This window comes from Sturnira hondurensis, unplaced genomic scaffold (genome assembly GCF_014824575.4).
Source record: "Sturnira hondurensis isolate 20B ecotype Veracruz unplaced genomic scaffold, ASM1482457v3 Scaffold0004786, whole genome shotgun sequence".
Lineage (NCBI taxonomy): Eukaryota > Metazoa > Chordata > Mammalia > Chiroptera > Phyllostomidae > Sturnira > Sturnira hondurensis.
In genome coordinates, this window is record NW_028077417.1 from 1,863,570 (window position 1) to 1,891,528 (window position 27,959).

The following is a 27,959-nucleotide window of genomic DNA, read 5'->3' on the forward strand; positions in this document are numbered from 1 at the left end:
GGTTCCCCCACTCCTCTTTGTGAGACTGTCACGAAACACAGTAGTCTCTCCAACACATCTAAGCACCCACAGTGGCAGCTGAAGAAAAACACTATAATCTCTCTCAGTCTTTCTCACAGTTTTGGTAATTTGTAATACTTCAGTGAACGGATGACACTCAACATTCAGCAGCCAAGGAACAACTCTTAATTGGAATCCTGACTTTAAAAAATGTGTAACAAATTGATTAAAAAGTAATAGTTAACACATTCATCAGAGAATCTAAATACTTCACCGTGAGAACTTCTGCTTCAGGTTCAATGAAGGACAATTTCTAGAGGTACTAGAATTTCTTTGTAATTTCTTCTGCGGGACCTGTATAAGGTACTGGTTGTGAGAAGGTCACTCCAGGCCTCTGCTTCTGAGACCCAAACTTCTGCATGCTACACCCTCTCCAGTATCCTGGCTAACATCCAAAGATGATTGGCCTGACTCTAAGACAGAACAGTTGTCCTTGTGACCCTGGCAATTCCACTGCTGTGACTAAACCTATGCACCCCAATGTTCATAGGAGCACAATTTATAACAGCCAGTGCTTGCTGGAAGCAACTGAAGTGCCCATCAGTAAATGAGTGGGTCAAAAAACTGTGGTGCATTTACTCAATGGAATACTATGCAGCAGAAAAAAAGAAAAGGAGCTCCTACTTTTTGTGACAGCACGGATGGAATTGGAAAGCATTATGCTGAGTGAAATAAGCCAGGCTGTGAGGGACAAATACCATATGACCTCACCTGTAAGTGGAACCTAATAACAAAACAAACAAGCAAGGCAAATAGAACAAGAGGAATGGAAATAAAGAACAAACTGGCAGTAACCAGAGGGGAGGGGGGAGGGAATAATGGGAGGAAGGGATTTCAGGAACGACTATAAGGGACACATGGACAAAACCAAAGTGGGGTAGGATCAAGGGTGGTAGGTGGGGAATGGGTGGGGCAGGGGGAGTGGTGAGGAGAAAACGGAGACAACTGTACTTGAACAACAGTAAGAAAAATGTAGAAAAAAGCTAAAAAAAAAGGGACAGAACAGTTGTCAACCCCAACAATTCCATCAGACACTGGAAAGGAAGGTTAATAAGTTTCAAATGAATTTCACTTCTTTGCTTCAGAAACTGTCAACTTTAACTGGGCTTCTTGCTTTCAATTTCTGATCTCTATACCACCCTTTATGGTCCTGGAAAGTTAACATCATAAAACACTGATCTGACCATGTCACTCTTTTGCTCTAATCCCTTCCCCAGCACTCCATTACTAACAGTGAAATCCAGTGTCTTTATTATAGTATTCATTGCCCCTCCCATTTTGTACCAACTTTTCAGTCTTGTCTTTCACTGCCCATGTCCTCTTCCACTCTGCCCTGTGCCCTCAGCTCTCCAGCCACATAAGGCTATTGCTGTACTTTCATGTCTTTGTGCCACTGTTCATTCCAAATTCCTTTGCCAGGAAGATCCTTCCTTCCTACCTCTATCTGTCAAAATTCTCCTCATCTTTCAAAGCCTGGCTTAAAGGCTACCTATTTTTGAAGTCTTGTCTAATTCCCTCAGTAGGAATTAATCCCTTGCCTCTCTGGGCTAACATGGTACTTGGTTTATATTTCTCTTATGACGCTTAAACTATGCTTTGGGTTATAGTTATGTAGGTATGTTTTCATCACCCTCCTTGAAAGCAAAGATTGTGCTTAAATTATCCCTGTTATCCTTGCCCACAGGCCCTGCTCCCAATGCTTGTCACAGAGAGCTGCTTAATATTGGACAGATGAATTCAAATGGTAATGATACATGTAAAGTGATGATAACTATGCATAGGGGGTTTCTCCATGTCTTTATCAACAGAATCCACGAAACTTAGCACTATACCCCATGGGCATTCAATAAGTAACTTGTAAATACGTGATGAGGATATATTCATATAATTTTAATTTATTTTTATTGGGGTCACATGGGTTCGTAGGGTCCTATGATTTCCCGTGCACATGTCTATAATACATGATCTGTATATGGCACTGTGTGCCCGCCACCCACAGTGAAACCATCTTCCATCGCCATAGATTTGGCCTCCTCTACACTTCACTACACTTCCCACCCCCTTCCCTCTGGTAACCACACTTGAAAACATTTATTTGCAAAGACATACAGTTTCAAATTCTATGTTATTTTTGTGTCTGATGAGTGTCATTTTGAAATGGAAGCATGTGAGTAGTCATGGTTTAAGTCAGTTCCAAGAACAATAGACAAAAATAAAAGCAGTTCAACCACACAGAAGCTCAGAGTTGAGCTCCATCTCAGCATCTTATAATGGAACCTGTAGCTTTAACAATAATTTGTACAGAATGCAATTGTTGATCAATCAATTTGCCATACAATAGCTCAGGGAATGGCATTTCTTCAAAAACAAATCAGCAATAAGAAACTTTCTCCCACAGAGATTCCCTTATCCTATGCTTGGGTCTGGGGAACAAACGCAATAGTACTATTGGGTTCTACTCTGGAGAAGTTTCCGACTGTCAAACACGTTTAAAAAATCCACATGCAGCTATAAAAAAAACTAGTTTGGCCTAATCTTTTGTATTAGTTCATTAATGAGTCTGGATCCCTTCCCCATTTTCCATGGTATATCAGGCAGGAACAAAGGTACAGGCAGCAGGGGACAGCTTTGTTTTATTTTTCCTGGACAAGTAGTCACCGGTCCCAGATTTTGGCTAACAAATCCCATAGTTCCCAGATGGTAGAGTCCACAGAATGGGTTTTCTATATCTTAGGCTCTGCAATGCCAACTAGAGCTTTGAGAATTTGGGCCTAGGCAGTGTTCCTGGCCTCTGTGACATCATTCCAACAGCTGAGAGTGATGATGTCTCAAGAAAGCTCATAGTCCCAAGCCCTGTGAATTCTTTCTGCTCTGTCGGCATGTGAAACACACATACACTCATGAACATATTCTACACCACTCAAAACCATTCTAAATACCTCCTGTGAGACATCTGCCAATAAGGATATCATGTCAGCCGGGTTTTAAATATAGGAACCTCTTACCATCTTCAACCAGAGAGGAAAATGCAAAAGGAATGCAGATTAACTTCTCCTGAACTTTATAGCTCTGAAGTCTCTTCACTTGATACCATCCTTCCATGAAAGGTCCTGGTGGGGCTGAAGATTAAAATGGGGCTCTGAATCATGTGGTAAGATCTTTAAGCTGTACTCTAAGGGCAGCCTGCTTATTTACAGATCCTCCACTTTAGGGCAGAGTTCAAATCTGGGAAAATCTGAAGAACTTTATTTAAACATATATATATATATATATATATATATATATATATATATATATATATATATTCAATGTATCATCTTCATTTTCCATTCAGTTACTTTGAGCCAAACTTAACTTTAAATAGTTCAAAAATCTGTTGAAGCTTGGCTAGATACAGTTTTTCAAGAATCTTTAGCATTTGGATGATAATATTTAGAATTTTAAAATTATTTAAACAGCAACCCAAGATAGAAAAGTTGTAGTCTCTCCATTCCATAAATTGATAAACTGAGCCACAGAAAATCAAGCCACTTTTAAAGGTCACTCCTGAATTTCTCTTATGCTAACTTTTCCTACTATTACAATATGAGGAAAAAGAATAGATATACTTCATTCACTTGTCTACTGCACATTATCTCTAACACTTGTACTAATCCTTCAAGAGAGCTTATAGTATACTCATTTCACAGATTAGGAAACTTGAGTATAGGGAGGTTAAATAATTTGGCCTGACGTCAGGCAACTACAAAATGACAAAACAGAGAGCTATGTTTGGTTCTAGAATCCTTGTACTTTCCTTCAAACTACGTTATATAGTGCTATAGCTCTCAGTTTTCTCACTATGGCGTAGGACTCTAAATTGCACACAAAAAGACTTCACCACAAAAGCAGATAGTACTGACCTAACAAAGACTGCTTTGCAGCAGTGAACATTCAATCCCAAAATAACTTTTTGAATGTTTAAATAGGATGGATAAAGGCCCACCCTGACACACATATACATATTTACCCACCTCTTCCCCACCTGTCCCAATTATGGCCACAACATCAAAAGAGCTGTTAAGTGATAGCCACATTTGAGAAGCAGAGTCTGGTGGGTTAGTGAAGGTTTCATTGCTCCTCAAAGCTGTTCCCATCATGACTAAAAATAATTACGTGTACTGAGCTGGGTTTCCTCACTGTTTCTACAGTCACGGTTGTGAATCTACATGTAATATTTTACATTTATGCCTGTAACATTTCACTTTGCTAGCTCTATCTGCTATTCCAGTCTATTGAGATATTTTTAGATCCTGATTGTGTTATCTATGTATTTAGCTTAACCCCACCTAGCTTCTTGCCATCACTAAATATTAGATGCATGTTCTTTCTGTCTTCTGTCTTCAGTCTCTTTCCCGGCTGACATTGATATGTTCAACAGTGTGGTTATTGCAGGGGGTGGGGGTATAAGTAGACTAAATGGTAATGGGAAAAGTACAAAGAAAAAAATTTAAAAAAAGAAAACACTGTTCAGATATGATGATGGTTAATTAGCTACACTTTACAAAACCATATCTTTATTTATTTAGCCAACATCTCTCTCTTCTACTTGTTGAAAAATGATCCTGGGGATGTCTGTCAAACACTTTGCTGAAATCTAGACATACCATATCTGTGCCATTCCTCTGATCTAGTAACATTAGGTTTGCGTGCACTCGCGCGCGCACACACACACACACACACACACACACACAAAGGGGAAGCGACCTGGTTCTGGATTTTTTTCTGAGTGAGCCCACACTGGCTTCTAGTAATTATCACCATGACTTCTGAAAGCTCATGCTCTCCAGGAATCTAGTCTAGAATTCTGCTAAGATGTGACAGCAGGATCCTTGACTTGTGGTTTTCACAATCCAGTTTCTATCACTTATTAAAGGTGAGGATAAAATATGCTTGTCTTTAGTTTTTTGGCTCTCCTTCTGTATGTTATGACCCAAATTTCCTACAGTAATACCATGATAATAACCAGAACATTCTTCAGTGACCTGGAATATAACTTATCTGAACTTGGGCCTCATTATTTATTACTGTAATGGTAATTTTCATAGCTTCTTTGGTCTTGTTAACTGCATGCCCATAATACAGAATAAATATTAGTACAAAACTGATGGTCTAGTAAAATATGTACTATGAAAAAACATCTAAATAAAGTTATTAAACAAAAAAGATCATACTTTAATGCTATTAAGAAATTATCCAATAAAATTCAATAATAATGTAATTTCCACTCTGGACATTAAGTAGAACTATGCTGGAAATGTTCAACTTAACAGTTGCTATACAAAATCACTGTGATTGCTATCTAAAGAAACCACAGAGTTAAAGATACAGAATTGATCCCATTATTAGTATTTTACCTTCACTCAGCACTAATACTGAGCTTATACAGCATATGAAACTATCCCTGGTCATCTGTCAAATAAGTTTGCAGTTGAAGGTTTAATCTGAAATAACCATGGGTATACAAGACAGAAGCTAAACATTTAATTGAGCTAATTAACACGAGACTGTCATTCAGGGGCAAAATTTTCTGTCCTATATAGACAAGCTAGTTTAGGACAAATTGTTCTGTATTTATTCCTATTGCACTTTGTCAGAATCCTAATGACTTAGAGAAGGAAAATTTAGATGTGTTGGACTGCAAGTTCAAATAAGACGCTTTGGCTTACTTGTACAAGAACATAGGCCCTCCCAAATCACTTTAGAACCTCGCTTCCAGTAGGAATAATATCTATATCAAGCGACTCACCATTTTAAAGAATTTATTCATTTATTTTTAGAGAAAAGAGAAGGGAGGCAGAAAGATAGGGAGAGAAACATCGATGTGTGGCTGCTTCTCACTCACCCCCTGACTGGGGACCTGGCCCACAAACCAGGCATGTGCTCTGACTGGGAATTGAACCAGTGACCCTTTGGTTCGCAGGCTGGCACTCAATCCACTGAGCCACACCAGCCAGGGCCATTTGGTTATCATTTTAACTAACAGTTCATTTTAGGAGTTGGCTGATAGGAACTAGAAGGCATTCTGTGTATTGTGCCTTGTGTATTGTAGATATTTAGTACATTCATTGAATAACTGCTGAAATGACAAAAATGGCTCACATCAGGTTGAACCTTTAATGTGAGCTTCAAGGGCACCCTGAGATTTTCATTCCTTTTTGTTGCCGTTGTTAAGATTTTACCTATTTACTTTCAGAGAGAGGGGAAGGGAGAGAGAGAGAGGGAGAGAAATATCCATGTGAGAGAGAAATATTGATTGGTTGCTTCTCATATGCACCTGGACCAGGGACTGAATCCGCAACCCAGGCACATGCCATGATGGGGAATCAAGCCGGCTACCTCTCGCTTTGTGGAATGATGCACGACCCCCTGAGCTGTATCAGTCAGGCAAAGATTTTAATTCTTCTAGAGATTGGAAGCTTTTGTTTAAGTGTAATCTTATGTGAAGGACTGATATGTAAAGCAGATTTTTTAAAATGTAGCTCCTTTGGTTAAAATAGGAATGGGAAACTCAGAATAACCCCACGGCACCTCTCCTGCCTCTCTACTCCCTATGGAACACAATCTGAATACACTGGCCTAAAAACTAAGCATGTAAGCCCACTGACTAACATGATGGCAATTTTGCCAAACTGGAAGGAGAGAGAAGGCACCAGATAGATTATTATAGGTTGTCCAGGAAGGTGGAGGAGTTGAGCTCAGAACATGAGAGTGAAAAGATGACTGTTCCTGAATGTGACAGAAGCCCAAGTCAGCTGGTGAGTGGGTATAACTCCATGAGCAACAGGTCATGCTGACACTGTCTGCTTTTGGTTCAGTGATCCCAGCAGCACCCTTCCACCCCCTGACCCATGTGCAACAACTGTTCAGTGGGTTTAATGAGGCGGTAGGCACTGAGGTGTACTTGTTGTGATCAAACACTAGTTAATATCCATAACAAGAGACAAATAATTAACAAGATGATGACTCATGCCATACTGCTTTTTGTTCCTAAGGTGAACTGATCAGGAACAGGCCTCTGTTACGATGGGGAGTACGGTGTAGGAATATGTGCTCGCATGTTTGCCAGCATGTTTTGTATTGCCCCAAAACCTCTGGAAGCACAACAGGGGCTCTACAGAATACTGACCCATTCATTTCCCAGTCTCAGCTTTGTCATTTACTGGCATTATGACTTTGGATAAGTCATTTCTCTCTTGGCCATAATTTCCTCATCTATAAAACCAGAGGGCTGGACCCTGCAACCTAAAGGACTCTGCTAATTATAACTCTGTACTTATGTAGCCCTTCCTTGGGGCTAACTGGTTAATATTGAATGGGAAAAGTGCCTTAAATTGAATCTAAATTTAGAAATAAATTGAGGGCATCAAAGGCTGAGATCTTTGAATGAATTGATCAATCAAATATTGTAAATATTGAGAACATAATGTATATATGTCAGGTACTATAGGAAACAGAAAACAATATGCATAATCACAGACTTAAGGAGCTGACAGACCACAGGCAAAATACATATTCATAAATACATCTAGGTAAAAAAAATATTTCTGAACTTCTCAAATAGTACTTGAAAATAAATACTGCTTATAGTAAAGGTTTATGGCAATAAAAAGCAGCAATTTATAACCATTTATTTAAAAAGCATTGTGTTACATTCTACCAGTAGGGAAGTATAACTAGAAGACCCTATAATTTTCATAGATATTTTTGAAATAATTTTTACCTCTGTAAATCTTGTAGCCTTTATAGTTTGATAAAATTCACTTTTCATATGTAGAACTTGTCTTTCCATAGCTAACACTTCCAATACTTCTAACAACAACAACAAAGTTCATGAAAGAGTACAATACTGCAACAAAAAAATAATTATTTCTCTTGATTGTTAAATCAAGATTACCACAAAATGCTTATCAACAACATTTTCACTCACCACTCTTGACTCACCTTCCACTTTTGAGAGATTTATTAATATGCACACACTAAAATATATGACCCAATCTAAGTGTCTTTAGTTCTGTATATTCTAAATATAGAAAATAGTTCAAGAAATTTAATATGCAATACTTGGGAATTCTTCTTAGTGCAGTGTTATTAAACTGTACACAGTGATTAAGATATTAAAAACACATGTTCCCCAAAGCCACCAGACATAGTAATTATTTTTCAGGCTATTAAGCAAAATGACAGAAGACTTTTTAATGATAAATCTGTTTTGGAATGCATCAGCTAATTCCCTTTTACTTCATGAACTAATGTTTAGCTCTACAGAATTCAAGTCTGGTATTTAAAGGCCAATATGCATTGTCCTTTTGTAACTCAGAAGTCATTCATTGGCCCTTGTTAACATGCCATTGAGATACTGTCTTTCACACAGTATCTACACACACACACACACACACACACACACATTCTGGCTGCATGTGGAAATGGCAATTACTAGAGTTGTACCATGCTATTCATATATGAGGAAGTGTGACAGACACTGAGACATAATTCTAGTTGGAAAGATCTTTCATTTAAACTTGACTCTCAAAAGATTTTTTTTATTTAGAAGTTTTATATCAGTGTTGGCTTTTCTAGCAACTATTGGACCAGGGCAGTGTTTTATGATTCTCGCTATTCTTTTTAAAGATTTCATTTGTTCTTAGAAAGAGGGAAAGGGAAGGAAGAGAAGAGGGATAGAAACACTGATGTGGGAGAGAAACATAGATTGGCTGCCTTTCTCGTGCTCCCACAGCTGGGAACTGGCCCGCAACCCAGGCATGTGCCCTGACTGGGAATCCAGCCAGTGACCCTTTGGTCCATAGGCCTGTACTCAATCCACTGAACCACACCTGCCAGGTCTGATTCTCACTGGTTTTACTGTGAGAAGACTATGGAAAAAAATGATTCAGAGTATCTTTTTATCATGCCTGAGATTTGTTTAAAGATTCTCTTTTTAACCACATGCTAAGGAATGTCTTGGGTACTTCTCTGGCACTTAACAACTTTACTAACTAACTTATTAAAAAAATGTAACTTTCTATTTCAAAAGCAGTGTTTTCTCATGATGCCCAAGTAGCCTGTCAGGAATTTTAAAAACACTTTTCAGGTGTTCACAAATGAGGATGGAGTAAAAATATTCCACTGTCTGCTCTACACTTTTTAGTATTGTTTGACCATTTAACATCGCTTTATGAATTAGAGAGAGCTCATAGAGAGGCTGTCTGCCACCTATAACTCGAACCCATGCCACAGAGTGCCTCCATTTCCACATCATACAGTGCGGTAGTTAGTTTTCTAAGACTCTTCGACTGACATTTAATAAACCGCATGCTTGTTTTTTCTTTGCTGCTGACTCTAGAGCTTTAGACCATAGAAATGACTGTTTTAGGCACTTGGAAATCATGACAAAAATTAAGCAGTGTCTGGCATTTGTGCTTCTGCACATCTTTTCTATATGGATCTTGCTAATCATAACAAGGTGTGCCATGTCTTTTTAGTATTGAAGGAAAGAGCACAGACACTAAGATCAGTAGCCCTGGGTTGTAGGTATAGTTCCCACTTACTATGTGTAGGTCACTTACCCTTTTTGTGCCCCCAGTTTCTTCATTGGACACATGTAGGTAATATTATCTGCTTCTCAGAGCCTTTGTGAAGGTCAGTATTTCTAGTACACATGAAAGAGCTTTACAAACTGAATTGTGCTATGCAAATGTATGGTAGAATTATTATTCCTGTGGAGTCACATGACTAACAAAATCTGGTCCTGGAGGAGGGGAACTTAGGGAAAAAATAGAATATAGTAGAATGTTTTCATAGCCTAATGAGAACAAGGCAGAAGAACAGAAGAACTGGGCAGGGGTGGGGGGTGGGGAAGGGCAAGTTTAAGTTCCATCTGTCCAGGCTGGAAGACCAGTGGGACAAGAATAATCTCTGAAATGATGAGATGGTACAAAGTAGAAAGGAGTGACCTGGGAACAGGGTCTTTTAAAAAGAGGGGTAGGGCAGAGAATAAAGTCACAAGACTTGTTCACAAGAGGGTGCTGGGTTAATGCCTGACCTTGGACCACAAATCAAGGAATCACACAACTGGAAGGAATCTTAAGAGGCCATCTTGTCTACTCCCCCACCAGTGGGCAGGACATTCCAACCATCCCAAACAGATGGGACTCGTCCCACTTTGAATGAAAAGCTCTGATGCCAAACGGGCAGGTATTAACTGCTCTGGCAGCAACCACTTACAACGGGCAGGGAAATAATTTCTGAAATTTTATTTAAACCTGAACCAGAACCAGAAACTAAAACAGAAAAACAATAAACGGCTAGATTTTTCTTGGGAACAGTGACTCCTAGAGCAGTTTCGGGACTGCTAAATTAGCACCAAGTACACAGCAAACTCTTCCACAGAGAGAAAATGTTACCAAATAAAATGGGGTTGAAAGACAAATGGCCCACAGTATCATGTGGGTGAGAATGTATCATGATCATTCTTGATATTTGTGGGGCCTTCTTTCCATGCAGGAGGCCTTGGAGCAGAAGACTAACAAAACTAAGCTTTTTAATTCAAAAAGGAATATGGTCCTGCAAATTTCAACACTGACACTGAGGACTTTAAAGAGTCCAATTCCTCTCCTAATACAAGACAATAAATCCTCAGACAAATCAGAAACTGAAAAGGAAATTTAAAAAAGTCTTTGTTTCTAATCGTGGGAATGTTACAGACGAACTCTGGCTTGGAAGGAGGAGGGGAGGACATTCCACACCTGCAGGCCTTCCCACGGAAGGGGCCCTGGGCCTGACCCTGAACCTATCCCCTCAAGATTACACCATGGGATTGTCAATATGGAAAGAATGTGACTTTATTCCCATAGTGGGTATATTATTTCCAGTGCTATCGGCAACAACTATAACCTGAAAGTTGGCAGCTGAGAAACTCCATGGAAGAAAGTGAAGAGTTATTTTGGGAGGTGCTCATAAGTGGCCTAACTACAGCCCAAGAGGACGTACAAACATAGGTACACAGGCCTAGATAGAGAGAAATAGCCCTGCGTTTGTAAATACATATGCTGGAACACTCTACTGCAGTTTAATAGATACATCACCGAGGAAGGGGCTTACAAAAATCACATTACGCTCCTGGATTCGCCGCTCATGTACATGTGAACTTGGGCAATTTAACTTGATTCTATCTCCCCATCACGAAAACTTTAGGTCAGCTTAGTCAGGCGTTCAGTAAATCCAGATGTTTGGCAGTATATGGAAAATAACATCTGGATGACTGATCACATTTTCAGCTGAACTCACTGGATGCTTTGGCAGTATGCCCACATAGCCTTAATGGCTTTCTGCCTCAGTTTCTCTAGCTATAAAAAAGAACAAACATTATTTATCACTTACCTCCCAGGGGGCAGTGAGGATGACACGGTGTCCAAGGGTAACAATGAGTTCTTGAAAAGAATTAGTGAAAGTAGTGTATCTCACACACTTCCAGGGTGGCTACTTTCCCCAATACAAGCAGTTAGACTTTTAGAACATAGAATTCCTTTTGAAATATGGCTAAATGCTACTCAAATACAAATATATTATTTTTATCATCACCATCATCACAACATTCTTATGACAAAAATATAAATTTTATTGAAGATCTGAGAAATATGCGTCTTGGCCATGGAAAGCAACACAGATGAGAGAAAACAACTAATGTGGGTGTTTGCAGCCAACCAATTTCAATAGCTCAATTCCAACAGGTAAAACCGGTCTATCAATGTGAAGTAATTGGTTACTTAATTGTATTTGTAAGGGAACAGAAATGTTCACACACACACACACATTCCTGGACAGAGGTAAGAGAAAGAAGTTGTAAATTGTGACCTTTCCTACTCTGACAATGTACACCTCCCTAATATGAAGCTGAAAAGCTTTTGTGGCTGGAAGTTACAGGAAAGGGAAATAAGGAAACAGTATGAAAGAGAAATGAAGAGACGCATCAAAGGGACCTGCAACCATATAAAATTGGGGGAGCAGAATTAGGCTGGTAAAAAATACTGGAATTTTGCTCCATTTCTAACTTGGGTCCTGCCTATAGAGAAAATCCTGATTATAATCATCTTAACTGCCACTTATTACTATCTGTCATGCACATGTGCTTACATATATTTGTATATATAATATATAAAATGTGCTACATATTTAATTACAGTATATATGAACTTTATATAATTGGGGGTGTGTGGCTATGTAAAAATATATATTCTAATCCTTACAATAACCTTGTTTTGATATCTCGATGTACTACAGATGCGGAAACTAACGCTCAGTGAGCTTGAGTGATTTGCCTAAGGTAATATACCCAGTAAGAGCTATACCTAAAGTCAGACGCATCAATCCCCTTTTCTTTCTATTTGTGGGGCCTTCCCCTATATCATATGGTCTCCCACAGTATCAACATCAAACACCTAAGTAAGTCTTTGCTGAAAGGACTTGCTATAAATATTTTTAGTGACCATTGGATCACATAGAAGCCCGTGTCTGATGCAGCTTTCCCTTTTTCCAGAGTTGTTGCGGCGGGGGCAGGGTCCATTCGCAGGTCTTTGTCTAATCTTTCTCCTGACTGCCACTCTCAGGCTTGTCTCTACTTACTCATTGTCAACGGCAGATCTTAACACCTGCCTCTCTCCGGAGTGCTTCTCTCACTAGCCCACCTTAGCTCTAAGAAAACCACCCCAAACTGATGAGCAGCATCACTGCTCTGGCTCTCCATCATCTTTATTTATATTTATTTACTTATTTGTATTTAAGCACTTTCTACACTCATGCTTCCCCTCCAAGAAAGCTGCAAAAACAGAGGATTAGACTTCTTTTGAACCCTCAAACTTCCTGGCACCAGGCTGAACACATAGTGGGTATCCCTTAAGGTCTGTCCACCAAATCGTTCTGTTCACAGTATTCTTCACTTAGTATTTTGGGCACAGTGGTGGACCCTGAGATTTTGCCTTCACCAATACTGCGTCTACTCAAGTGAGTGGAGCCACCCAGACAAAACTGGCTTGAGGTAATTTGCAAATAATTCAGAGGACAAATAATGCCATTTTCCCCAGGCGAAATATGCCATGCCCTCAGTTCAGCCATTAGTGGTTTACATTGTGCTCTGAACCCTTCAGAGATGCATTTTGAAATAATCATACTGTATCTAAGCAGACTTTATAGAACTTAGTAAAGTTGTGAGTTCACGGGAAAAATAATTATGCACATACTGCCATTATCATGTGCTTAGCAGCAGTAACTACTATTTATTAAGTGCTCCCTGAGAACAGAGCACTTTATTAGGCACTGGAGGAGTCACACCCAAGTGTGTTGTAAATACTTTCACAACGCCATCTGCAGTGAAATATACTGCTATTTAGAGAGCCTTTCTAAACATTTTCTAAGAACCACAGAAATTTCACTGCTATACTTCATATTAAAAAACAAAATCATGCCAGCATTTTCATATAGAAACCTCTGTCCTTGCATGAGGATTTTAGCTTTATTAAGTTCTTCTTAGGCCACAAATAGAAGTCAGTGGTGTGCCAGGGCCCTCCCACCCATGCATCATGGGGCAAAAACACTGTCACTCTGGTATATAGTGGCATTTTTTTTGTTGTGGCCACAAAGCAATCAAAAGCAGATGGTACAACTAACTTCTATTTCTGTCTTAGCCACTAAACGCATGAGAGGGAAAACTCTGCATATAGGTCAAGGGAATCTGTGGGTGTCTCTGCGGGTGGCAGTGAATCAAAAGTTGCAACAGGCACAGTGGAGCTGGTCCTCTCACATCTTCCGGGTGGCAGTGAAAGCCAGGACATCCCCATTGCAAAGCAATTTAAAAATACACATAAAAATGCTCACGTTCTTTAACTCAGCAACTTCAGTATTTTAAGTAAATGATCTAAGATGAGGAGAAGGCATTGTATATGAAGAGGCAGCTTTATTTATGATGGCAAAAAAGTTGAAGTGATCTGAATGTGCAGAAAAGCAGACAATGAATTATGATACACACTTAAAGGAATCTTATGGCCACAAAAGTCATTAATTGGACGATTTGTGGCAACATGAAAAAGAGTTTCCAATACAGTGTAAATTTTAAGAACTGTTAAATCACTTGTATACTTCCAATCATGGAAAAAGTCTGAGTTGGGATACAGTTATGCCGTCGTGAAAAACATTTTTCCATCTATTTTCCAAGTTCTCTCTAATATTACAATATAATCTTTTATGATTTAAAAGTGGGGTAAAAAATGAGGGTCAAAAGTTCTTTTTAGCAGAGAGAAACTTTGAAGAAAATGAACAATGGCTGCCTTTCCCCAAAACGCAAAAATACAGCTTTGCACAATGGATATCATCCATCCCTCACTTTTGTGCCGCTTTCATTTGTGTTGAATATAGTTCTACATACCTGGTTAATGTGCTTCAGCTTGTCAATGATTTGGCTGACCACTGGCTCAGGACCCTTCATTTTCAGCTCATGGAGGTTGAACTGATTTTTCATTCCATTCCTTGCGGCCTTTTGGCTGTATCTGGAAAGGTGAAGGTAAAGAAAAGGTTTGTCACAAGAGAGTCTGAAGCAAAGTGAAAGCTGGCTGTATTCAGCACCAGTGGTCAAACTGACTTCAAGCTCTCTGTGGCCTTTTAAACCATGGAATGACCCCATAGTGCAAAAGTAAATCACTCTAGATAGAGTCTTTTCACAAAAGAGAACATTCACTCAACAGCCAACAAACATTCATTCAACGTCCTATTTTCTCCCCTTGGTGTTGGGGACACAACAACGAACATGGCAGAGAAAGCCTTTATTGCGCTCTCAGTCAAGTGCATAGTACAGAAGAGGTGGGGCCAATCGAAATATAGAGTGATAAGAGCTATGCTAAGGGAGGTCCTGGGTCTTGGCCAGTGAAAGGAAAGGCCTTAACTCTGAGTGCGCTTTCCATTCATTTGAAGGAGAAAGACTCTTGCATGTTCTTTACCTCTCTTTTTTCCCAATTGCTCCTTTCACAATTTCTGTCAGGCCTTGTAGCTGAGTTTCATTTCAGAAGGCTCTCCCAACCCTTTCACAACCAGCATAAATTTGCCCTTATTTTATATTTTTTAAAAGAAGATTCTATTTATTTATTTTTAGGGAGAGGGGAAGGGAGGGAGAGAGAGGGAGAGAAACATCAGTGTGTGGTTGCCTGCCACATGCCCCTTACTGGGGACCTGGCTTGCAACCCAGGCATGTGCCCGGAATGGGAGCTGAACTAGTGACCCTTTGGTTCTTAGGCCAGCACTTAATTCACTGAGCCACACCAGCCAGGGCTATACATTTTTTTTTCAATCAAAATAGGATAGTCAGTTGGGTTAAGAATAACTTTTTATTTTTATTACAAAAATAATAATGTGCATGGTAAACAATTCAAACAACACGGCACTAAAGCATCAAGTAAAAGTCCCTCCATCATCCTACCCTTTGAAGACAGAACCATGGTTAATGGCTAGATATATATCCTTCTAGGGCTTTTCACATGTGTGTACTAATATATAATATTAACCGAAGGTGGAATCATACTAGTCATACTGATTTGCAGCTTTTTATTAGTTAATATACATATTTTCATGTCAAAATATAAAGAACTTCCCCGTCGTTATTTCTTTATTCTTCTGTATGGCTCTGTCATTATTTACCTAATCCTTTACTAATGAGAGATTCAGTTATTTCTAATATTTTGTTAAAATAAACAACGATGTGTGCTCACTTCGGCAGCACATAAACTAAAATTGGAACGATACAGAGAAGATGAGCATGGCCCCTGCGCAAGGATGACACGCAAATTCGTGAAGCAAAAAAAAAAAAAAAAACAGTGATGCAAATTCTTATATACCAATCTTTGCACATTCGCAAGAATATAAAGGATAAGTTCCTGGAATTTCATCAATTTACATTTCTAATCCCAAATTATGATGTACAATGAATAATTAATACTACTGTGTTCTGGTATAGCACTTTATAAAACAGTTTCGTATCACTCAGCTCACTTGAGCAGAAGAAGCTCAAGGACACTGTGAGATTGATAGGGCAGACTTCAGTATCTCTTTATTTTTGAAAATCTCATAACTTCATAGTGATCTCATTTTGTTAGGTTTTCCCTTTCCAAGACAAAATGTATCTGCCAATTTTAAGGACATGTTTTGAAAAACGTGTATGGTACCAGAAGATATCAGGAAATCTAGTCTTGACTTTTATGATTAAAAGTCACCCGCTGAAAAGGAAAATATTTTGTAGTGAAATTGAGGAGAATATCTAATTGCATCTCTTCTAAAATGGTAGCCTAATATATTCATCTTATTTAACTTTGAAAGTTAGCAAATACACAAATCACCAACCATTAAATATCAATCACCTTTGGGGGGCTGTATTAAACATAATACTTATCATAAATGTGTTTGGTGGGAACTGGCTTGCTACTAGTCTCCTTTTTAAATTTCTTTTTTGTGTGCGTGTGTGATTTTATTTTATTTTTAATTGTTCATTTTTTTAGGTTTTTAAATTATATTTTATTGATTATGATATTACAGTTGTCCCAGTTTTTCACCTTTGTCCCTCTCCACCCAGCACGCCCCACTCCCTCAGGCAATCCCCACACCATTGTTCATTATTTTACATTGTTCAAAGAACTTACACCATGCGTGTAAGTTCTTTGGCTACTCCATTTCCTACACTGTACTTCACATCCCCATGCCCTATTCTATAACTACCTACTTGTACTTCTTAATCCCCTCACCTCTTCACCCATTCCCCCATATCCCCCTTCCACCTAGCACCATCAAAACACTCTCTGTATCCATGATGGCCTGTCTGAAGATCACAAAATAAAAACACAGAGGGACACCCATCAAAGGGCCAGTGATGATTAAATTGCTTTTTAGTGGTTTTTAAAAAGATTTTAACTTATTTTTAGAGAGGGGAAGGGAGGGAGAGAAATATCAGTGTGTTGTTGCCTCTCATGCGCCCCCTACTGGAGACCCAGCCCACAACCCAGGCATGTGCTGTGACTGAGAATTGAACCTGTGACCTTTGGTTTGCAGGCCGGTGCTCAGTCTGTTGAGCAACACCAGCCATGTAGTCTCCTTTTTATATGTTCATATAATGCTGTCTGTTTAAACATCGTTTCCCTCTGATGATGCCACTAACTCCATCTTCTTTTTGTTTTTATCTACTGGTGCCTGAAGCAGATACCCTGCTCATAGAAAAAAAGGTAAGGATCATTATAAATCTTCTGAAATAAACTTAAGGAATGTGTCCCTACAGATACTTTTGGGCCCTTGCTCATATTGAAGCTTGCTGGCCACTTTTATGCCCACTTCTACAAAATAAATATCTTCCTGAAGTTCATTATCTTCATTGGAATAGTGCAAAGACATATGCCAACTTAGGGATTTTGTATTATTCTCCCTCTTCCAACTCATTTATAAATATTAAATCAAATTAGTCCCACAGCTGATTTCTTGTAGCCCCACTATATTATTTTCTGCCCTTTAGAAGAATGTCCCTTTATCTCTATTTTTGGTTTCTTATCTCCAAGCCATCGATAAGGAACCAGTACTAAACACTGCTCCCCAATTCCATGGTGACTCAATTTTTTAAAAACAGCTTTGGGTTTAAAAGCTTGCCAAACTTTTTGAAAGTCGAGATAGCATACACTGTTCCACTCTCTCCATGTGCTATTTAAATCCTCAAAGGACTTTAGTAAATTAAGCATGGTTTCTGGTTACAGAAGTGTTGGGAAGAGCTGGCCTGTGGCTTAGACCTAAAACTTGCTTTTATTTTATTTACTACACAAAGTAGTAACCAAAAGTACCAACCCAAGTAATGCTGATAGCTGCTAAAATTTAGTGTCACTATTTTATTTTCATTTTTTAAGTATATTTTATTGACTATGCTATCACAGTTGCCTCATTTTTCTCTCCCCTGTATTCGCCCCTACCCTGCACCCCCTTCTTCCAGCATTCTCCACTCTTACTTCATTTCTGTGGGTCAGAGATATAAGTTCTTTGGCTTCTCCATTTCCTATTCTATACTTAACCTCCCCCTGTCTATTTTGTACCTACCATTTATGCTTCTTATTCCCTGTACCTTTTCTGCCATTCTCTTCCCTCCTCCTCCCTGCTGACAACCCTCCATGTGATCTCTATTTCTGTGATTCTGTTCCTGTTCTAGTTGTTTGCTTAGTTTGTTTTTGTTTTGTTTTGTTTTTTAGGTTTAGTTGGTGATAGTTGTGAGTTTGTTGTCATTTTACTATTCATAGGTTTTTATCTTCTTCTTTTTCTTAGATAAGTCCCTTTAACATTTCATATAATAAGGGCTTGGTGATGATGAACTCTTTAAACTTGACCTTATCTGGGAAGCACTTGATCTGCCCTCCCATTCTAAATGAAAGCTTTGATGGATAGAGTAATGTTGCATGTAAGGCCTTGCTCTTCATGACTTTCAATACTTCTTTCTAGCTCCTTCTTGCCTGCAAGGCTTCTTTTGAGAAATCAGCTGACAGTCTTATGGGAACTCTTTTGTAGGTAACTGTCTTCTTTCCTCTTGTTGGTTTTAAGATTCTCTCCTTCTCTTTGATCTTGGGTAATGTAATTATGACGTGTCTTGGTGTGCTCCTCCTTAGGTCCAACTTCTTTAGGACTCTTTGAGCTTCCTAGACTTGCATGTCTAGTTCCTTCATCAGATTGGGGAAGTTCTCCTACATTCTTTTTCAAATAAGTTTTTAATTTCTTGCTATTCCTCTTCTCCTTCTGGTGCCGCTATGATTCGGATGTTGGAACATTTAAAGTTGTCCCAGAGGTCCCTAAGCATCTCCTAATTTTTTGAATTCTTGTTTCTTCATTCTATTCCAGTTGAATGTTTATTTCTTCCTTCTGTTCCAAATTATTGATTTGAGTCCTAGTTTCCTTCCCTTCACTGTTGGTTCCCTGTTTATTTTTCTTTATTTCACTTTGTGTAGCCTTCACATCTTCATTTATCTTTTGGCCATCCTCAATCATTTCTGTGAGCATCCTGATTACCAGTGTTTTGATCTTTGCATCTGATAAGTTGGCTATCTTCTCGTTGCTTAGTTCTTTTCCTGGAGTTTTTACCTGTTCTTTCATTTGGGCCTGTTCTTTCAGCGTACCTGTTACACAATAAGGGCTGGAACCTTAGATATTTAACAGGGCAGGGCAACCTGCATTGCTGTGTTGTGGTGCTGTATGTGGGGAAGGGGTCTGAGAGGGTACAACTGCTGCTTGCTAGGCTCTTGCCCCACTTTCAGTCACTTGCCCCACTTTCCACAAACAAATCACACCCTTTTTGGTGCTGCCCTGGTTGCTGATTCCTGGGTGGGTGGGCTTGTATACATTGTAGGGACCTGTGGGTCCCATCCAATAGACTCTTCTAAGAGACTGGTAGTTCTTCCTGCTGCTGCAACCACCACAGGTTTTTTCACCCAGAGGGTTTGAGGTTTTATTTGCTTGGCACCGGAACCCTGGGTTGCATGGTCTGTCTTGCTCCCCAGTCGTTCATCCTGGTTTATCCACACTCAGATGTGGGACTTCCCGCTTCACCAGCCACCACCTTGTCCGCCCAGTCTACCAGCTCCACCACCTCTGCACCCCAGCTGTCTGTCTCTGCCCCTCTTGCCAGTCTGGATGAATATTTCTTGTTTAACACTTTGGTTGTTGGACTTCCACACAGCTCAACTTTCTGGCAGTTCTGGTTGTTTTTTGTTTTTAAACTGGTTGTTATCCTCCTTTGGGTTGTGCAAGGAAGCAAAGCATACCTACCTACGCCTCCACATTGGCTGGAAGTCTCCAGTGGTACTATTTTAAAACTCTGTGTTCTCACACAGTCCCTTTAGGTGTCTCAATACCTTGCTGTTAAACCTCAATTTTCTTTTCTGTTTCTCACCTTTCTATTCTTTTCTCCTTAGCCAGACAAAATATAGAATGGAATTTAAAAGCCATGTTATAATGGAATACTATGCAGGAATCAAGTAGATCTGTATATGGTATAGAACCAAGTCGAAGATACAATGTAACAGATGCAAGTAGTGGTTATGAACGTACGGTATGATTCCACTGAGGTAAAAAATAGGTCTCCACATATGTCAGTCTCACATAGTTCATATGAGTTCAAATATACACAGAAAAGTTTTAAGAGATACTAATAGCAATTACTTTTGGTAAGTAAAGAGGGGATGTTAGGAAACTTTTATCTTTTCTTTTATGTCCTTCCATATCTTTTACATTTTTTACTTTTATAATGGTCTAATTTTTAATAAGTGAAATTTTATATAGCAGGCGATTTTTTAAGACTAAAGCGAAAACAAAAGAAAAGAAAAACTAAAAGCAGGGCCAGCACAATGCATGTCACAGGACCTGTGGGAAATCTACTTGTTAATAAGAGTTATGTTGGCCATCACTAGTGCCCCAAGCTAAAGGGGATTTCTTATGACAGAATGCCTATTTGGGCCAACATACACAATGTTACCCTTCTAACCTCAGAGAGATATCAGGTCACAACCTCTACTTTGTTAGGTTAAACACAGCCTTTATGTCTACTACTCTTCAATGAGGTAACTTCAACCTGCCTATTTCAAAATGAACAGTGTATCAGTGAGATGTGAATATGAATATACATTCTTATGAGGAGGACCCTCCCTCAAAACTGCAAAAAACTTATTCAAGTTGTCACTTACCTTCCCTGTAGGTGCCTAAAGTTTTCTCCTTATGGGAATTGAGGGCCTCCTGAACCACTCTGATGCATCCTGACCTGTTACCCTTGCATCTAAATGTATCATGGGCATGGTCCTGAGTTCATCGTGCTTCTTTTATGTACATTCCATGTGCCAGCCCGTAGAGTCTGTGATCTCTTTTAAGACTGAGGTCTGCCTAGTTTCCTTTTCTACTACCCAAAGCACCCTGTGGTACTTATAATAATAATAGCTATCAGCATTGAGTGTTTTCTCTGTGCCACTGTCCTAAGCACAGAGAAAAAAATCTATCACTTCATTTAATCATCCTAACAATCCTCTGAAATTGGCACTAAAATCAGCTTTTTTTTTTTCTGCAGAAAACTAAGGCACAGAGAAGTGAAATCACTTTCCCAAAACCACACAGCTAGTCGGTAGCAAAGCTGGACTTTGAATTTTGTGAGTGTACCTCCGCACTGCCTCTGTTCTTAACCACTATCCTACTATTGCTTCTTTAGAAATAATCCATGTTGACTAAACATTTGACCTTTCCTTACCACACTACTCCATTGTATGAGACAATATGCAAGCTACAACAGTGCCTAGAGCAATATCTCTCTTAACCTACTCAGCAGATTCCTGGGGTTGCCATTTAAAAGCCCCTGGGGAGAGCTCTGTGTATGGAGTTTCTTCTCCCAAGTAGAGAAGTCCACAGTATTGCTATTTACTGAAATATTTGCATTCTTGGGAGATAAGGTGTTGAAGTTAGAGAAATAAATAACCCACCACCACCACACTACTAGACAAACACCAAAAGTGATTTGAAATCTCTAAGGACAATAGAAAAATGAATGCAGGAAAAAATTGTGCTTGATGCCTTTGCCATTCTGACTATAAAAATGTGACATATGTGATGTGTCCCTGGTGAATTTTATGTAACATGCATGCTCTGAGTTTCAAACCCAGAGGGGCTCAGTTCAGGGTGTCTCTGTAGCTTTGTGTTAATTAATTCAGTATTTCTTTTCCACTTGCTCCCTCTGTGCCACTGGTTTCATGGTTCGTGACAGGCTTTGCATGTGGATGAGCCATCACAGCCATAATTCTCCTCATCTACAGATTGCCCAGAGTGTCAGGAATGAGGACACTGTTGGCCATGGGAGATTTTAATAATGGGTTGTCTACTTAGTAACACTCATCTCTAATTAGCTTAATTGTCCTCCCTTCAGAATATTGCTTCTTTCCTAAAGCTCTGAAATGGTTCTGGCAAGGAATACCGGCCAGTGCAGGAGGCAAAATAAATACAAGGAAGTTGCTACCTTCCAAATCTAAAATTGTCTTAACTGGACATGTGTGTGATGTTAGAAGAGCCACCATTAAGCGTTCCATATGGTGTTTTCTCCTTTCTGTGCAGTTCGGTATCTGTTTAGCACTAAAAGGACTGGTCTGATACCAAGAAAACCTTCTTTGTGCAGTGAAATGGGGGGCATGTTTCTGTTCAGGCAGATTGGTTGAGCATGGGGAAGGAGAAGGAGGGGGAAAAAACCTGTGCAAATACCATAAAGAGAAAAGGAACCTAATTAAAACAGGACATCTGGGCATGCTAGTCTTGGGATAGCTGAAGCAAAGACAGCACTTGTAGAAGAGGAATAGAGTCAAATAAGCATAAAATGGGTGATCTTTCCTTCCCATTTCTGTGCTGGCTGAGGCAGCAAGGGTGTAGTGGAAGGAAATCAACAAATTCAAATGTGGACCATTCCAAATAGAAGCATCCTCAAGAGATCAATTTGTCTGATCCACTCATTGTGTAGATGAAGAAAATGGAGACCCAAAGAGGGACTTTCTTAACAGCACAAGTGGTTAGTGTCACAACCCCTACATTTAGAAGAAATTCCTTTCTTTAAAAGGTTCCTTAAATGTACATTACTGATTTTAAACACTACTAGTAACCACTTGGGACAGGAATGCCGCTAGAAAATTCACTTTCCTTCTTCACTTAGGCATTAGAATGGTGGGAAAAGTTTGAGAACAAATCTTAGAAGGACTAACATACCCATCACCACCAAAAATATTTGATTTCACACAAGTTTAATTCGCTACCGGTTACAGATGGCAACAAGTAAATTATAGATCTCACATTCTCAGAGCGCCATCTAATGGACAAATTGTAGTATTGCATGTAGCCCCTAACCCAAACTATTTATCAGACTGTTTCCTTGAAAAGTAAGTACTCCAGCTGCTATAATCACTATGGAAAACTGAATAATTTAAAGAGCACAAATAGCTTTATAACCAAACTAGAACACAGAGTAGAAAAGCCATCTCATTACTAGGCCTAAAAAGTTGTTCCCCTTCCTATCTAAAAGTCTTAATTGACATAAGAGAACAGAAAAATAAAGCAAAAAGGTGAAAAAAGCTAGCTTTTGAAAATACTTTTAATAAAGATGGTAACAATTTAATTTTCTTATTTATGCACATATTTAAAGAAAAATGTTTTCATAACTGTTGTCACAGCAGTACCACTCCCAAGCAAATTTCAGTCAGGAGAGCGCTACAAACAAATAAATCCACCATACTCTGAGAAATACCTGTGTTCTCCAGCAATAGACTTTCAGACATTACAAATAGATTTCAACTGAAAGGGAGCAAAAGCTAGAGAAGAACCCAGGGAGATGTAAACCAATGAAATCTCCTTTAGTGGACATTATGTATATAAGTGAATAACTGTATTAGAACAGGTTTTTAGCCTATTTTCAAACCTCACTGTGAAGAGGGACTAAAAGATTGCTCTTGGAATGTAACCAAGAAGTCATTTAAACCTGGAGAAGCAAAGGCTATTTTCCAGATGGTGAGGAAACCTTGAGAATTTGATATCCCCGCCATAGGGAAAGGAGTCTGTGGTCATGGGGAGGCGCTCCCAAGCAGAGAAGGGAAGATGGAGAGAAAATACCTGAGGTGGGATCACCTCAATGTTTGTCTCAAGAAGCAAGCTCTTCAGAGGAGCCAGGAGGCAAGGAGACAGAGATGTACAGAAGGAAGTAAAGGGATTCTTGTGAGACCTGAAGTACATGTGGCAACACTGGTGAGAACTGCCTCATGGGCTTTGAGCCCTGACCTTGGTCAGTCAGGATACTAGGCCAGGGTAGACGGGCCTAGCAAAGGGTTCTCTGGGGTGTGTCCAGGAGGGGAACAGACCAATGAGGAAGAGAGGACTTTTACCCAGTTTAAATCTTACAAAAATAGAAAAATTTCAATTCAAAAGGTCAATAATTGGGAAGAGGGGGGAGTAACAGAGCACAGTGTGTGATGGGGATTTATTATTTAATCAGCCCAAACTCATTTACCAACTCCTAACTCAAAAACCAGATGTTTTCTTGTCCCACTGGAGTTAAACAAAAAGGAAATGATCTTTACCTGTTTTAAGTTCCTTTTTTTTAGTTACATTTTTAACCTATGAAAATTTCAGACTTGGAAAGGACCCTTGAAATTGGTCCAATGGCGTCTTCTTACAGATGGGCAAATTAGGCCCCAGAGAGACTAAGTAGTAGCCATTCAAGTTATTATTGGCATAGGTGCTGGTAGAACATGAATGGAGCTGTAAGTCCCTCCCAAGGCAGGTGCCAAGGAGAAGGGGGTCCCAGAACAGGTCACATACCTCAGCAACACATGAGAGCATTGTATGAAAGTAACTGGTATTCAAAATAATGGCCAACAATTAAATTTTTAAGAGGTGAAATTCAGTTTGGTATTCACAGTTTACTGAGAGAGTGAGTACACACGATATTTTAGAAAGGCTGAGTCATACGGTAGAAAGAACACTGCCCTCGGGCTCACATTGGAGGTTCAAAAACTAGTTCTACCACTGAGTCTGTGACTTTTGACCAGGAAATACACCCTACTGAGCTTGAATTTCCTCGCCTGTAAAATGGGATAATGCCATCTGCATTGGTTTGAGGATTAGCTGACACACTGAATGTTAGTAAATTGAGATACCACAGGCAATGTGCTTAGTTAGAACAGTGCCCCGCTATCTACCTGCCCGGCTGTTATTCTTACTATGTGAAAGTGTCCAGCACAGTGTCAGACATGCAGTGAGTGTTCAATACCTGTTATTTGAAAAGGATTTCCTCAGAGAGGATGAAGAAATCTTGAAATGAAAACTTAAGGGAAGCTTAAAATCTGCTCACACTCACACTGAGAGACCCTGAAAAATGAAAGTCTCCATTGTCTAAGTATGTCCCAGATAAAGTATGAGTTGAAGCAAGGGTAGGCATAATTTTAGAATTAGGGAAAATGACAAGGCCACAGGTACTGGAGCTTTCTTAGGTATTCTGATTGACCAATGCTGTGTGAGTAGGCAGCACTGAGCATGTAAGCCTGGTTATAAGGAACTCTTTGGCACAGGTGTCCTCACAAAGCTTCCAGGTGACAGGACATCTGAGGAGGGAATTTACCAGAGGGGACTTGAAATGGTTCAAAATAAATTTCAGTCCATTGAAGAACAAATCATTTACTCATCGCCCAGGACAGACAGTTAGGCTTCCCAGGTAGCCAATGTTGGGTGTCAAAAGCCTATTTCACTCTCTCCTCCCTCCACATTCAATATTCCTCCTCTCTATGATAGAAAATCTTCTGCTTCTACTTTGTATAACTGTCACAAGTAATGAATTAGATGGCTCCTGAAAACACCCTCATGCTTTTTCAAATCTCTCTCTTTAGAACACGGCTTTGTTTGTCTGGGCTACTGGCAGGGTCTACAACATTTTAATAAAGGGATCTTTAAAATGATAAGTAGAACTCTCAAAGTCTACCTACAGTCACACCTCACTGATTTAAGACTAGGCTGAGAGAGAGGTAAGTCTGAGTTAGGGAAAAGTTGGACTTGTGGATTTTTGACTTCTGCTTCATTTCAGATATATGTGACAACACAAAGGAACCCTCCCCCAAATGTTCCTTGAATGTCCTATTGAACCTTATAATGGATCCCCAAACATCCTGAGAGAAGGAGAAACTGTTTTTACATGAATGCAGACTGCTAAAATACTTTTTTAAAAAGCTCAAAATTCCTGCCACTGTTTCCTGATGCTCCTCTTAGCCACATTCCAGCCCCTATGCCAACCCCATAGACCAATCCCTGGTTCCCACACTGAGCCTACCCAAGGTACACACCTGCTAGTAATATCGATTTTCATCACAAACATTTTATTTATTATTATTATTATTGTACATTTTATTTATTATTTTTTACACAGAGAGACAGTAAGAAAAACACTGATTTGTTGTTCCCCTTATTTATGCATTCATTAGTTGACTCTTGTATGTGCCCTAACTGGGGCTCAAACCTACAACCTTGGTGTATTGGGAGGACACTCTAACCAACGGAGCTACCCAGCCAGGGCACAAACCCTTTTCTAATAGTATAAACTTCAGCCCACTTCTGGGTCTATCAAATGAGATTTTACTGTTGTGAAAATACATCTTCTGACATAAGCATTATACTTACTATGATCAACAAAACAACTTTGAGAGGGTTACAAATCTAATCATGAAATTTGTCAATTTTGGAGATCAGAGAAAGAATTTGCTGTCTTCCATCCGGAATCATGCAAATGCTCTCTATTCAATACTTACCAACCAATCATCTATATAGCCTGTGCTCAGTCATAGGACGTTGGTAGCTGGAGGTCTGAAATTTTCCAATGTTCTGGCATACTATCTTTACTTTGGACTTCATGGACTATATCCTGGTTTTGGCTTTGGCAAACTGGCTCCTCAGAAAATGAAATCTTTACCTAGTTACTGTGTTGGATTCCCCAGGAGAACCTGTGATTCACTGTATGCAGCTCTATTACTTCATGACCCTCTGCAGACACACCACTGCACATCATAACCCGCAGAGCCCTGGCAGAGAGTGCTATTGTGGCTGATGGGAGGAGAAGGGACTAGCAAGAATAGGGTGACTCCACATTAGACTTGCTCAAGAACACTGAAAGCTCTTGTCTGCAGAAAGTAGAATGCTACTTCTGTGTCTTCTCTTCCAATCATTCCCAGAGTCCCAGAATCCAGGCTGCAGTCAGAGCCCTGAGGTAGCGGAAGGAAAGACAGTTGGCAAGTCAACCTGGTGGAAGACATTGGTGATCGCGGGCCTGGGCATGGCAGCTGGCACAGAGACATGGGAAAGTGCCCACCACCGCCAGTATCTAACTATCAGTCTAGCGCTGCCCTTGGCAGGTCCAAGCCTGGCACTGTCACTCTCTAGCTGCCAGCAATGAAATAAGAGTAAAGAATAACAGAGGGAAGAAAAGGTGAACTGAAGTGTAAACCACTCCTACTCCAACCGCCCCAGTAGCTGCAGGTGCTCTCGGCTCCTCAACACTTTGCACCTGCTGTCCTGCCGGAACAAGTGGCCTATTGTGTGAGGCTGTGAGCATGGAGGTGCTAAGCAAACAACAAATGACTCTCCTAATCATAAAGTAGATGAGATTCCAGGAAAACTTTACTAAGCCAAATAAAAGTGATTGTAAAGCACTTGGTAAAATATAAACTGCTACATAAATACTTAATAAGAGCTCAGAGCAATGCACACAAGGACAGCTAGGTCAAAAATTACCCTTAGCCTGGAAGGTCTTTGAAAAGAGTGAAAATCGTCTCCCTCACTTCGGTTGTTTCAGCCACTTTGTAATTTCTCTTCTCTTAGCTGCCTTCAGCCCTTGGCACTACTCTAGATGTATCTCTCCCCTCACTGAAAAATCTCTGTGGTTAGAGGGCTTCTAATTTTCATTCTGGCTGGTTGTGTCAAATATTATTTGGAGCAATAGACATTGAATTCCATTTCTTTTGCTGAGGAGCCTATTGGGGTTATGTGGTGCTGTGGGGGAGACATTGTCTTGAAGGTTTAATTATGTGAATTTCACCCCAAACTGTCCAATATCAGAAACTGAACACAACTCTAACAACATCTCAAACAGCCAATCTACCTGCTTCTCTGTAGCCCCAAAGATATCTGGAGAAGTCAAATGGAGAAAGAACTCACTAGTGTCCTAATGAGAATGATTATACCCTGGAGCTCCTCTTGAATCACTTTCACTTTGATCTGTTTAGGAAGCTATCAGGGAAAGAACTAGAAATTCAAAGTCATGA

The 27,959-nt window shown here is 39.7% G+C and overlaps 1 protein-coding gene and 1 non-coding gene across 2 annotated transcripts in view; one reads left to right on the forward strand and one right to left on the reverse strand.

Annotated features, from left to right (window-relative positions):
- GPC3 (glypican 3) overlaps window positions 1-27,959 on the reverse strand; it is a 435,757-nt gene that overhangs the window by 87,832 nt on the left and 319,966 nt on the right. The window contains exon 6 of the mRNA XM_037046045.1: window positions 14,516-14,636. Within this exon, the coding sequence (XP_036901940.1) occupies window positions 14,516-14,636 (121 nt within the window). The remainder of the gene's footprint in view (window positions 1-14,515; window positions 14,637-27,959) is intronic.
- LOC118987016 (U6 spliceosomal RNA) lies at window positions 15,841-15,947 on the forward strand. Its single transcript, XR_005066500.1, has one exon. It is a non-coding gene; the product is annotated as a U6 spliceosomal RNA (small nuclear RNA).